Below are 13,454 nucleotides of genomic sequence, written 5' to 3'. Positions count from 1 at the left end.
AAGACAGATGTTTTATTCTTCTGTGGTAACTGAGGGGGAGGGAACACAATAGTTTACCCACAACTATACTCCCTCTTCCTTTGCAGGAGTGCAAACTCTCAAATGTTATATCACGTCGATTGAGATCAGTTTACACCACAGGGGAAGCAGTGTTTTCAGTTAAACCACTGTACCTGATTACGGCTGTCTCTGGAGTCTAAGCCAGCGCAGGAACTCGCACGCTCGCCAACACGTGGCCTTGTGCACCTGAGCACAGCAGAACCAAACCTGAAGCGTGTAAGGCTAAAGGTGTAACGCAAATACTTTCGGCATCCCAATTTAAGTTACAAAAATATTTACCTTTTCCCTGGAGTAAACAGAATTTAGCTTCACTGCTGTGTTTGTTCTAATGTTTGAAAGTCTGACAAGTATAATATACGATGTTTTTAGAGTTGTTTATCATTTTCCTTTAGGAGTCTCGTGTTTTTGCTCGCAGAGAGGTTGAAACTGCTGAGTTTAGATATTATGAAGTGCATGATTCATACGGCTGTGCGCTGTGCACTTTTTATTTGCCCCTTGAAAGCTCACGGGCCGTTTCTGCGCAGGAAAAGGATCGAGATGGATTAGTATTGTTGACTGAGATCCGACTGCCCCTGTAGTTTACTGCCGGACATGACCTGCCTGATGAGCAGCTAGAACATACACACAAAAATAAATCACACCTTATTGATGAATTGTGAAATATAAATGAGGCTTTCCTGACCTTCTGCAGCCTTCAAATGACAAAACTCGCACAGCATGTGTGAGTTTTGGCAGTTATTGTTTGTCTTCCCTGTTTTTCACATGATTAATGTTTTTGTTTAATGTGTGTGGTGCTGTTCTGATTGTTTGTGTGTGTCTTTGTTTATCCATAGGCAAGTCTGAGAGGCCTCCATTCCCCGGCTATGGGAGAGAGCCAGGCGTCTCTGGATGCCAGGTAACAACCACAACTTCACTTTTATTAACATGTTTTATGTAGTTTTGCTTTTGTGTGAATCTTGCAGGTTTCTCACTTAGCCTCTGATTCATCACAACTACCAAAGTGCTGAAAGTGAACATGCCAAATACTCCAACACATGGCTAATTGGTCTTGAATATACATTTTCTTAGAGCTCAGTTAAAAAAATACAGCTGAAACAAGTATTTTATGCTATGACTTTATTTGATACAGTAAGGCTGTATAAAATACTGTAAAAATGCTGTGAAATACTATGAAAAAATCGACTTCAAACTGGTGTAGCTCGTTCATTTTTTTGCATCATTTTGAAGCATTTCCTCATTTTTAACAGAGAATGTGAAAATAACAATAATGTGCTCATTGCAAGTCATTTTGCCAGTATGGGTCACAAATGTAATTTATTCCTGTGATGACAAAGCTGAATTTTCAGCATCATTACTGCAGGCTTCAGTGTGCATTATGATCCTTCAGAATCAATCATTCTTCATTAACAAAAAAAAGTGTAAAGTGGTACCAAAAATCATCTACTAATGTCAAATAACTGGGAAAAGTCATCAAAAAGTCTGGGAAAGCCATTGGTCTAAAGATATGGGAACCTTGTTTATAGTTTCCAGTCCGTTTTTCACATCAGACAATGTTGAAAGAGTGTTTTGTGGAGTCTGGATGCTTTTAATCTGAATGCTTTTTAATAGCTTTTAATATGACCCAGCTCTGTGATTTAGAGGGTGTGTTTATGAATGTGTTTTGTGTAGGGAGCAGGCCTTCAGCACACAGAAACATGACTTTCAGCACTTCCATTAAAGCAGGGTCACAGAGCCCAGCCCTGCTTCCCTCCCTCAGCCACACAGATGTTCCAAACAAAGACAGGATTGTGTGAGCACACCACCCCGCTCCCGCTCTCCCTCTCTCCTGCCCGTTCATTCTCTCTGACACGGTTGACGTCAGTCAGTCAGAGAGTATACTTGGAGACCCCCCACTCTTTTTTCCCTCCACATTTTTTTAATCGCCTGTTGCTTGCGCTTTTGCTCTGTTTACATTTTGTCCGCCCCCTCTCCAACCTGTTGTAATGACTACTGGGAAACTAAAAAAATAAACTCTTTTCCATGCTAGTGCAATCTTCGATAGATTGTGTTGCGTATTAGTGCCATACTTACACTGTAAAAAGTTCCTGTCGTATATACAGAAAAAAACATTGACAGCTGTCAATAATAATTCTGAAAAATGTAAATACATTTACAGAACAACCATTCAAAAAATTGAATAAAAACATTTTAAACAGGTAAATCCAACACCTGTTTTCTGCTGAATTAGCAAGGCCATACTGCTACTAAAATCAGTTTTTTTAACACTGTATACTATATTCAACCACCATAATAAGATAAAGGTAAAGAGAAAGTCACATGATGAATCAAATTCATTACAAGGAGCTTTTCTGCAATTGGTGGGAAATACTAATATATAGAAGGTGCACACAAGTACAAAGCACCATCATGGTTACACACAACACTAAAATAATGCAATAGCCATAAAAAGCGCATAACATAAAGCCGTAAAGTTCATAATAAAATGAAAAGAAATATCAGATCATCTTCCATAACGCATGTGCTATTTACATCAGGTACGTCTGTAAACTCTTGGCAACGACTGATGCATTTGTATTACATTCCAAAGATCTCCTTTATCAGCCTCACAGTGGAAAATGAAACCATATCCGGATCGGCTGGGTGGAATGGAATGGTTAAGCAATGAGAACGATGTTTGGCCAACATTAAAAACACAAGATGTAACATAAAATGTGCATAACTGATGACAAAAACTAAAAAGAAACTTTATTATTAAAAAAAGAAAAACCATCAAATTTGAAGTGTCACACAGGGAATTCTGAGAAAATCAGAATGTAAAACTCTATTACATTTTTAATGTAGCATTCTTAAAGTCTTTTACAGCTAAAATTACAGTATTTTTTTTTTTACAGTGTGTGTGGTTATTAGCAGGAGGATTTAGTCAAAGTCTTGGCTTAGATTAGATTTAATGCCACTGCTAAGATGACATTAGAGGAAGACTAGCTCTCCAGCTTAAGTGTGAGGTCAGCTCAGCCCTCGACCCGAACGACCCTTTAATAACCTCGCCCTCCGAGCGCTTCACCCATCTCAGGAGAAGAGAAACACACAAGCACACCTTTTAAAGCACCTTGCGGTTTGCCAGCAGTGAATGGCGCTAGTCAGAACGAATGAAAACACGGCTGGCTCTCTGGCGCGTTTGCTCATTCATAAAAGAGCTTTCTGAAAGGGAATGCCAGTTCAGACATTTTGTGTGGGAACTGGGGAATTTATGCTGGCCTGCAGCTGCACAGATCAGAGCCTGGCAGAGACTCAGTTTGTCTAGTCGCTGAAGAAAAACAGGAAGAGGGAAAAAGCCATTCGGTTCCTGAGCGAATGTGGGAAGAATGCGGGCTGCAGGGTGGCTGCATTAATATTCTGTACCCCGCGTGTTAATACGGCCATCGCGTCTGCCGCGCGCATATAAACAGATGACTATCAGGTGCAGAGATTATCGGAGAAGCAGTGTTTTTAATACGCGAATCGGGCGCCTAATAACCCAGTCTGCTTCGAAAATTGAGCAATGCACATTGCGGAACCTAATAAAAGGCCCTATTTGTTCAGCGAGTGCCAAGAATGGAAATATCTGCAGTAGTAATCTATCAAGTGTTTGGCAGTGATGGGAAGCGGTTACAGGATTTTCACAAAACCAAACAGCCTGTCTTTTTATGAGGTTTGTCATCATTTGCAGGCTAAACCTCTCCCTCAGCAAGGTATTATTGCATCATTTGAACCTGATGTGGAACTGTACATCTTTTATTGAGTTAAATATTCAAACTGTCTCAGCCAGCTGTGGCCCCTGTATCTCTGCCTGCCAAGCATCTCATTGGCTGCTTTCTTTTACTAACAAGTAATTCACCTAAAAAGCTGAGGATTCCACTTCGGCTTGGGAAGCGAGAACAGCTTATTTAGATTCTCGCATGTGCATTATTCCACTGATGTGGACCAAACTCCATACAATACTCAAGACGGTGTTTTCTGCAATATTATACAGTGGCATTGCAACACTACTACTGAATATGCACATGACAACCATTGTAGATTTAAAAAAGAGTGACTCTTAAAAAACAGTTCTTCTTCATATTAAATTAGAAATGAGTACATTGTGAATCAAAACCAACGCAACCAATGTAGATCAATTCTCGAACAAATTATTTGGTAACACTTTATTTTAGGGTTAAATTCTCCCCATTAACTAGTTGCTTATTAGCATGCATATTACTAGTATATTGGCTGTTTATTAGTACCTATAAAGCACTAATGCTTTAATCTGCATAACCTTATTCTACATACCTTAATCCTACCCAATACCTCAACTTAAACACTACAAAAACTACCTTACTAACTATTAATAAGTAGTAAATTAGGAGTTTATTGAGGCAAAAGTCATAGTTAATAGTGAATATGTGTTCCCCATACTAAAGTGTTACCAATGACTTTTATGTGTCGTTTCTTTGTAGTGAATCAGAAACCCAGCACAAGCCACGTCACTTCATTCCCGAACAAATGACTCTAATGAACCAGTTTTTTTAGCGAATCAAAACCATTCAGTGCTACCAGTATAGTCAGATACCCAAACAAATGACTCGTAAAGGAATAGTTCACCCAAATATGAAAATGATGTCATCATTTACTTGCCCTCATGTTGTTCCAAACCTGTATGATCTTATTTCTTCTGCAGAACTGCAGAACTGAGAAATGTCTTTTGGGTTTTTTTTGTCCATACAATAGAAGTTAATGGTCACCACTGTTTGGTTATCAATATTCTTCAAAATATCTTGTTTCGCCATAAAGTATACCATCATATAGTTTTAATTTTTGGGTCATTTATCCCTTTAGGAGGCAGTACTTCATAGTGAATCAGAATCATACAACATGAACAGTGTACAAACTATTTTTTTAGTGAATGACTATTATGAGCCGATTCTTTTTAGTGAATCAAAACCAGACTGCGTGACCAGTGTAGTCCGAGGAAATACCCTTTTGCCCACCTCGTACAAATGTATGCATTTCTATGCAGGAAAGAGGAGCTTTATTGACCATTTAACAGATTTTTACATTATGCATCTTTAAATAATACATTTTATTAATTTGTTTCTTGCCTTTGCTTTAACAATACCTCACTCAAGGTTGCACTATTTTTGCAATCTTTAACCCTGTAACAGGAAAATGCCATGATCCAAACATAAGAAATGTGAAAATAGTGAAGCGGTAGAGAACTGCATTCAGCAGCAACGTGGCTGTAGGTAAGCTCTGCGCCCGTCCCCTGTGTGGAGGATTATTCTGATTGTTGCGGCAGGATGCAGTTGACAGATGACTGCTATTATCTCCACCAATCTGCCTGACATTTCACTCAGGAAGATGATTGTTCAGATGTGAGCGGGCTCAGAAGCCCCTGTGATTCTGTCAAGTGCTCTTATAATGAACACTACTTCTCAGTATCCGCAAGATTGACCAGACTGTCATGTAAGCTGAGTACTTGTTTTAAAGGCTAAACCACGGTGGGCAGTCATTTTCCTCTCACTCGCTAACACACGGCCATTTTCACACACAAACACTCATACCCTGGCGGGAGCTTTTGTCGGTATAACGCTGTTGCAAACGCTCATACTTAGTATTAGGGATTTGAACACAGTACACGTTGATGTGTAACTCATCCCAAAATGGACATGAATGATACCTCAAATCATGTGGTTTGTTGACGAGAGGTGTATTATTACTTTTCTAAGCAATCAGAATTAAGATTTTCACCTGGCAGATGAAACATTTTTCTCAATCTTAGACCCAAAACCTTTCTAGAAACCTACAAATGACTAAGGGATTTATTTACTTAGCAACTGTTTAGAAACCGTCGGGCATTGTGCTTCAAGTTTTTCTTCAGAAAATGTAAATTTCTCATTAATTCTATATTCAATTTAGCAAAGATCACTCTAATCCCCTTTAGTTTCATGGAACCACCAGTTCTCTGAATGTAATCTTTAAATAGGATTCGACTAATTTCACATCACTATAATAAACCACAGTAAATCCCCCTTAAAGTCACTCTCTCCAGAGTGGTAAATTAGTATTCTATAGGTCTTTCATCTGACCCCAGCGCTTCCCCCTTCTTGTTTTTGCATTGCGGCTAAAAGTAAGAAGATAATATTGCTGTGAGGATTTCATATCATTGAACAAAGGCAACACTAGTCAGTCTGTTTTGCCATGTCAATGTCAATGATGCCACCTCCCTGACAGCCTGTCACTTTGGAGAGCTCGTTTTCCCCCTTATTCCTCCTGCAGTAAAGGAGAAGCCAACCTGATTTTCACACGATCTGATGGCCCTTGTTTTAATAGGCTAAATTTAAGGAGTAGCAGTTATTTTTAAGCGCTTTCTTCTGTAGACACGACCAGGGCTTTGATTATGACTTCTATATGACTTTGATATCGGATACATTTCCTTTGTACAATATGCTCACTTTTAGGAACTATACAAATCAGAGTGATCTGACAAATAAAAAATAAGTGCACTGTGTGTTATTTTCAATTTATAATAGATTTATAAAAATATTTGTAATTCATTTTTAAAACAATATATTATATTTTATATGATATATATATAACATACAAGCCTTCTATGTATGGGGACTTTTGGACGGTCAGTTTAAAAGAAAAAGCATCACACAGGTTAAAATATGATACATGATGGCAAATGTATGATCACTTCAGGTATTGTGTGACCCATGAATGAAGGTTTTGCTTCACAGAAGGACGCAATCAGACCTTACAGAGAAAAAAAAAACTGAGAGTTTTTCTGCTCTTTCCTCTATTTACTGAACACAATTGTGCAGTTATTGATGTGAGAGTGCCAGCAGCTCAGTGAAGTCCAAGGAGAAATCGATCCAATCAGTCTGACCTAGTGATTCCCTTCCCTTCTGCTCGTGGTGAACCACTATTGATCAGGCCTGATCACAGCCCCAGGGCATATCCACACACAGCCAGGGACACATCCTCACTTAAAGGAGCAGCGGGCCCAGTAGAGTGAAGGATGAGAGACCCAACAGGGGAGGGGGGTATACGACAGTGGCCGGCTCAAGCCTCATTAAACCATCTGTCTGATCTCAGGAACTGTCAGCTACCCTGTAAAAACTGTGCCGGCTTAACTTGACAAAACACCCGGTATAGAGCCCATGAAGTCGACAGGGCCACTAACCTGTCGACGGACAGCCAATTACGTGAGGGGAGAGCAGAGACAGTGGCTTCAAAACCTGCGTCTGATGACCAGGAGATTAGCGTAGACTTCAGGTTTGTAAATGGTTTTCCCGGAGGCTATAGCACCCTTGACCAACATCCACTCTGTCGAAACTGGGTTAAGAGGCCAATTAGAGAAAAAGCCCAATTAGCTTAATCGTCTACTGAGTTAAAGAGCAGTGTAGGGAGGGGGATGAAAGAGTGACAGAGAATAGAAGGAATCATGTAACAGGATTCATATTGGGAGAACCAGCATGCATTATAGAGGCTGTTGACTACTATACTGCACCACTTAACACAACACAAACTAAAATCACACAGAAGACAACTGGAGATATATCAAAATGTAGAACCATGATTTATTTACAGTGTAAACATGTATGTTTGTATAAGTGTGGGTGTGTGTATGTGTGTGCGCACGTGTGTGTGGGCATGTTTTTGTGAAATATCAGGACACAAATGTGTATAATGACATGGGTATGACAGGTATTACAAAAAGAGGGTGAAATATGAGGACGTTCCACATGTCCTCACTTTTCAAAATGCTTATAAATCATACAGGATGAGGTTTTTTTCACATAAAGTAACGTTTCCTGTGATGGGCAGGTTTAGGGGCAAGGGCAGTGTAAGTACGGTATTACTTACCGTACTTAAATGCGGTTTGTACGGTATAAAAACCATTACACCTATGGAATGTCCCCACATTTCACAAAAAAAACCCTGTGTGTGTGTGTGTATATGTATATATATATATATATATATATATATATATATATATATATATATATATATATATATATATATATATATATATATATATATATATATATATATATATATATATATATATATATATATATATATATGTATATAGAGTCGAAGCAAAATGTATTCAGACACCTTCCAACATTTTCTCACATTATCACAGTTTATTCGCTATAGTTTAGAAAATGGTAATAAAATGTGTCAGAATAAATTAATCTTGATAATGTCAGATAACTTTGATTGAAAGGTATTTAATGGATTACAATGAACCAATCAGCTGTCAGCTGTTAACTTTAAATACACAATTAGATAATACAAATTTAGATCAACCAAGCAATGCTTCGTTTTGTTCTGTCTGTGGTGTAAAAGGTCGCATTAGCAATTAAAGAAAAAACACTTAAGCAAAACATGGTCAGGTCAAAGTGTCTGAATAATTTTGGTCCCAAATTTTTATCAATTTTACTGGTCGTCCACTGTATGATTTTGGGTATAATATGTCACAGTTTACTTTATTTTGCAATCCTCACTTACATAAATGAACTAAAGTGTCCTGCACTCACTAGTAAAAAAATTATAGCTGGTGATTTTGAGTTTGACTGTATATACCATTTTGATGCAAGCTTAATTCAAACAAAACATTAATAAAATATATAAAAATATAATTTATATAATGATGTGATGCCTAAATTCAGTTGCAGGTAAAGGAATGATTTTAGTTTTTACTATTTTATTCAGCTTATTTGACAAAATAGTATAGAATTTTAATATTGGCTCTTTATGGGTTGTGGGTCAAGTGAAAATAATTATATACTTGTCTGTATGGTAGAATTTAGAAACATTGCAAATCCTTAATTACTGTTTGTTTGTTTTTTTAAATTAAAATTGTTTTATGATTTGCACGCACACATTCACCTTTTGGTCATTTACATTAGCGTATATAGTATACTGTTGGCGCTCAGCCCTGAACTGTCTTCTTTTGTCTCTACAGACCAATCTGAGGTCGGACATGGGGCTGGCGAGCCCAGGGCCCGTCACCACTTCTGGGAAGTCGCCCACTCCGTTCTACTCTTTTACTGGCTCCAATCCACGAAGACGCTCCCTTCAGGACTCAGCTTCACTGGGTCAGTGCCTGTCTAGTGCCCTCAATGAAAAAGCGTGACTATAGCGTCATTATTATGTTTTTATATCAAACACTAATGGACATTAATGGAAATGAATTGAAGAATTCCTCGATTTCTGCCACACTAATGCTCTCATATTTGTGTTTTTAAACCTGTAATCAAAGAGACATCTGACTGAGTGTCTCCTCATGCTTGTTTATTCTTTTTTCCCCTCAAATGTCTCAAAGTTGTTTTTGTATTCTCTCCACAGATCCTCTGCAAGCAAAGAAAGTGCGCAAGCCCCCTCCTGGCCTGCCTACATCTGTGAGTACAGCATCATTTCATCTTCCTGCCATCGCTTTGCTTTAAAAATAGATGCTAGCGCACAAGCAGACACAACAGAAGCGTTTAATGAAAGCCGTTGGTACGGCAGCACACACATTTTTGAATTCCATCTCATCAAAGTCGTCTTTTGACATAGTGGCAGCACGTACCTGTGCGTATGTCGAGCGTATGTACACAGGAGGCCAAACCTGCCTCACAAATCAGCTCTGCTGTGTTTGCCAATCCACCGTTTGGAGCGCGGCGGGCGTAGGTGCGCGGTAACGATGGTTGATTGATTTGTGAGGCCGCTCCGTCAGCGCTCACCTCCCTTTACTCCCCTCTCCCGCGGGAACAAGGGCTCAGGGACACGAGCTGTCATGCCGCATCCCCGCCACAGCTCTTTTGATGTTTAATTAGTCATTATGTAGCCAGAACAGGAGGACAGACAGAGATTAATAACATGGAATTGGGGGGAAATTTCCATGGGCGATAATCCCGGTGGAGCACCAGACATTAGGATTCGGAGGAAGTGTGGAGCTCAGCTTGATTCCGCCTGTGACCCCCGTTCGCTCAACTCCCTCCCACCCTTTCTATATGCATAAATCGCACATTCGAACAGTCATTGTGGGAAAACGGAGGGCAGATAGTGAAAGCCTCCTTTTAGATTCGCCCTCAAACCACACTGCTGGCTGCAATGAATGCACCCCCAGATGCAGCAGCTTTAGCACAGAGATCCCCTCACGTTAATACAGCATTCGGATTCCACCCGCAGAACAAAGCGAGGTCTTTTAGGGCCGCGTGGCAGCAGGATTAGTCTTCGTGAGCTCTCAATAATCACACGCAACGCAGGCGAGAAATCAAGCGCGACTCTTCCGCGAGACATGAATAAGAAGTTGCGCAACACACTTTTGTCTTTAAATTTGTGTTTGAATCGTTGCTTGTCTGGAACAGAGTCGCTCCAGTTGATATGGGACTCTGGGAGTGAGATACTTTTCCCTACTAATGCCAGAGGAAAAAACCAGGGAAGACAGAAAAAGACGGAGAGGTGGGGTGGTAAGGGGGTTGAGGAAAGATTGGTGGCCTCGTGGGGTACATCTCTTTGTTGTGTAAATGGACATAGGGCTTTTATTTGTCACTACTTAACACATGGCCGCAGGTGCACTTGTGTGACTCATAACTCAAAGCAGCTCAATTCAGCGCAGGGTAGAGCAGTGACGGTGCACGCCGGCCGGGAATATAGAATTCTGCTCTTGTAAGAAAGGCTGGAAAGACTTCTCTTCAAAATCACACTCACAACATGAACTTGTCTGTCAGTACCTAAGTTGCGATTTTATGTGAAAAATCACTTAAATAATTTGTGAATATTCACGAATGTGCAACTTTTCCATTCCATGTGTTCAAGAGAACAAAATCACTTTTTGGGAAAATTATAGAAAAAAATGTTGACCAATTATTTGGTCAGGAGTTTTATAAATGTAATAAAACTTTATTGCGATTGGTGGCAGATGCCTTATGAGTGAAGGCTAAAGTATCCTTCAGTTTTGACCTGAGCGCTTGGCATAGAATTTGATAGCGTTTACAAACACAAGCGCTCAACACATGCACATTAGAAAGTTTTATTCTTGTCTAGTGTCTGCGCTATTTCTCTCCAGAAGTTATAAGCGATAAACACTTGTTTAAAACGAATCCCCTCACACAAGCACGTTGCATCTTTCTTGTTGCATCTCCAGTCAAACCTGTTCGCTATTGTTCTGTCTCATCAATTTATTTTTCGCCTATGAAACAATGGGCCGGGGCAGTGTGGACCAACTAATTTGTGTTGAAAAATGTAAGGCGCAGGTGCGATTTGAGCGTACATAATTCTAGATGCACATATTGTCGCACATTATTCTGATGATAAAATTGATATCACATGCACTGTAAACATACTGTGAAGTGTGTGTAACATCCAAAGTATACTTTGGGCTTGAGAAAGACAGCGGATAGTAGTAGTAATCTGAGTGAATTCTTCAGTCATATATAACTTGAGGCAAAGTCATTTGAATTTTTTGCATCAGCATGAACGAATTAAGTGTGAATTTTATGTGTTTTTATGTAATATCCCACTAAATTGGACAGAAACCAGTTATTGTAGATATAACACAGTCGCTTGAATTTTTTATGTAAATCTAGGCATTTAAATCCGCTTAGTGTTGACCGGCATTTAGTGACAATAGTCGTCATTGGTCGAGAGATGTCGAAGGGCTAGTCGTAAAACCAAAGACGTAAATCTGGGCTCTGGTAGCTACGGCGGCACAGGTGCACCTGCAGAGCCACGTAGGGTTTGCTGGGGCAGCTGTGTGTGTGTGTGTGCGTGCACACGCAGTCTGCAGGGTACCTGTACAGTGGGCTTGCAGCTGCAGATGCCTCTGAAAGCTTTTGCTTATGTAAGCAGACGAGCCCCACTAGAGGCCCGTGGAGCTGCTTGATAAACAAAATGAACACAATGCTTCCCATCATCAGACCCTCTGCAGGGAATACAACCCCCAACTCACCTAAAAATACTTTAACTATTTACCTCTTACCAGCTCATCACTTTTTTTTTTTAAACGCAACACGGCTGATGGATCGGCATAGTTTACGTATGGATTGTAAATATTTATGGAATAACATCCGCTCCATTTTAGAGCAACGATGGCATGCTTTACGAAGTAAAGCCCCAAATAAGACATGGCAGCAGATTGAGTACGTACAAATATTTATAACCGTGTTTGATTTGTGTACTTGCTGGGAGCCGAGGGAACATTGTTAACCCTTGAACTGCGGGCAATGGTTTAAATAAAGATAGCGGATGTTTATTATTCACTGTTTAAACACTTGAAGATTAGACTTAAGTAACGTTTTGTGTAAAAAAATCTATTTAAAAATGTTTTGATTAAAAAAAAATGGCGATTGCGGTTTAAAAATGAAATTTGGCCAAAAAAATAATATTGTGATAATAATAATAATAATAATTGTTATGATATACAGTATATACTGTAATAATAGTATTTCACTGTAACATAAAAAAAATCAAGCATTTAATCAAATTAATAATCATTTTATTTTACTTTATAATAAAACAAATTACAATACTAACATTTTCATCTTGATTCATTAATTTTCAAATGTTAAACCATTAAAACTTTTATTTTGGCAGAAAACCCGTAGGGAGACCTTAAAGCTTTTCGTTTATTGATTACAAGTTTATAAATGCTACTCATTACCAATGTAGTGAAATGGGTGGCATATGCGGCCTTCCCAAATTCATGTTTTAAGCGACCCAAACTCAGAGCAGATACAGTTTGTGTGGATCAGCATTTACTGTGAACCGATCCACTCTGAGACACTAAAAATACTGTCATCATGAGCTGTTTGCGTATAGATGATGAACACAGTGCCATGTTTCACTGTAAAATGTGCAGTGTTATTAGTGTTATTTTAGCATCATTTAAATACTATTATAGTCTATTATAGTCTTTCTTAATATTTTGGATTAGATTTTATTTTATATATATTCTGTTTTCATTTTAATTTGAGTTAATAAGTGTTGTTTTTGTCCTTTTTTGTTTTGTTTTTCTTTTTTAAATATGTCTATTTATATAAATTTGTCTTTGCAAATAGCTGAAATAAAATAAGTTTAAAGGGTTAGTTCACCCAAAAATGAAAATTCTGTCATTAATTACTCACCCTCATGTCGTTCGACACCCATAAGACCTCCGTTCATCTTCGGAACACAAATGAAGATATTTTTGTTGAAAGCTGATGGCTGAAAAAGGCTTCACACAGGCCTCCATTGGCATTCAGTACATTTACACTCACAAGACCCATAAAAGGCACTTAAAACGTTGTTACAAAGTCCATCTCACCACAGTGGCTCTACAATAATTTTACGAAGCGACGACAATAGTTTTTGTGCGCAAAAAAAAATCAAAATAACGACTT

The 13,454-nt window shown here is 38.8% G+C and overlaps 1 protein-coding gene across 9 annotated transcripts in view; it reads left to right on the top strand.

Annotated features, from left to right (window-relative positions):
• tcf12 (transcription factor 12) overlaps positions 1–13,454 on the top strand; it is a 126,197-nt gene that overhangs the window by 80,836 nt on the left and 31,907 nt on the right. For all 9 annotated transcript variants that reach the window (XM_079811220.1, XM_079811223.1, XM_079811225.1 and 6 more), the window contains 3 exons: positions 894–955; positions 9,056–9,188; positions 9,439–9,491. In XM_079811220.1, the coding sequence (XP_079667346.1) occupies positions 894–955; positions 9,056–9,188; positions 9,439–9,491 (248 nt within the window). The remainder of the gene's footprint in view (positions 1–893; positions 956–9,055; positions 9,189–9,438; positions 9,492–13,454) is intronic.

The sequence above is a fragment of the Gobio gobio genome (assembly GCF_949357685.1).
Source record: "Gobio gobio genome assembly, chromosome: 2".
Taxonomy (NCBI): Eukaryota; Metazoa; Chordata; class Actinopteri; order Cypriniformes; family Gobionidae; genus Gobio; species Gobio gobio.
This window is presented reverse-complemented; position numbering and strand designations above follow the sequence as displayed.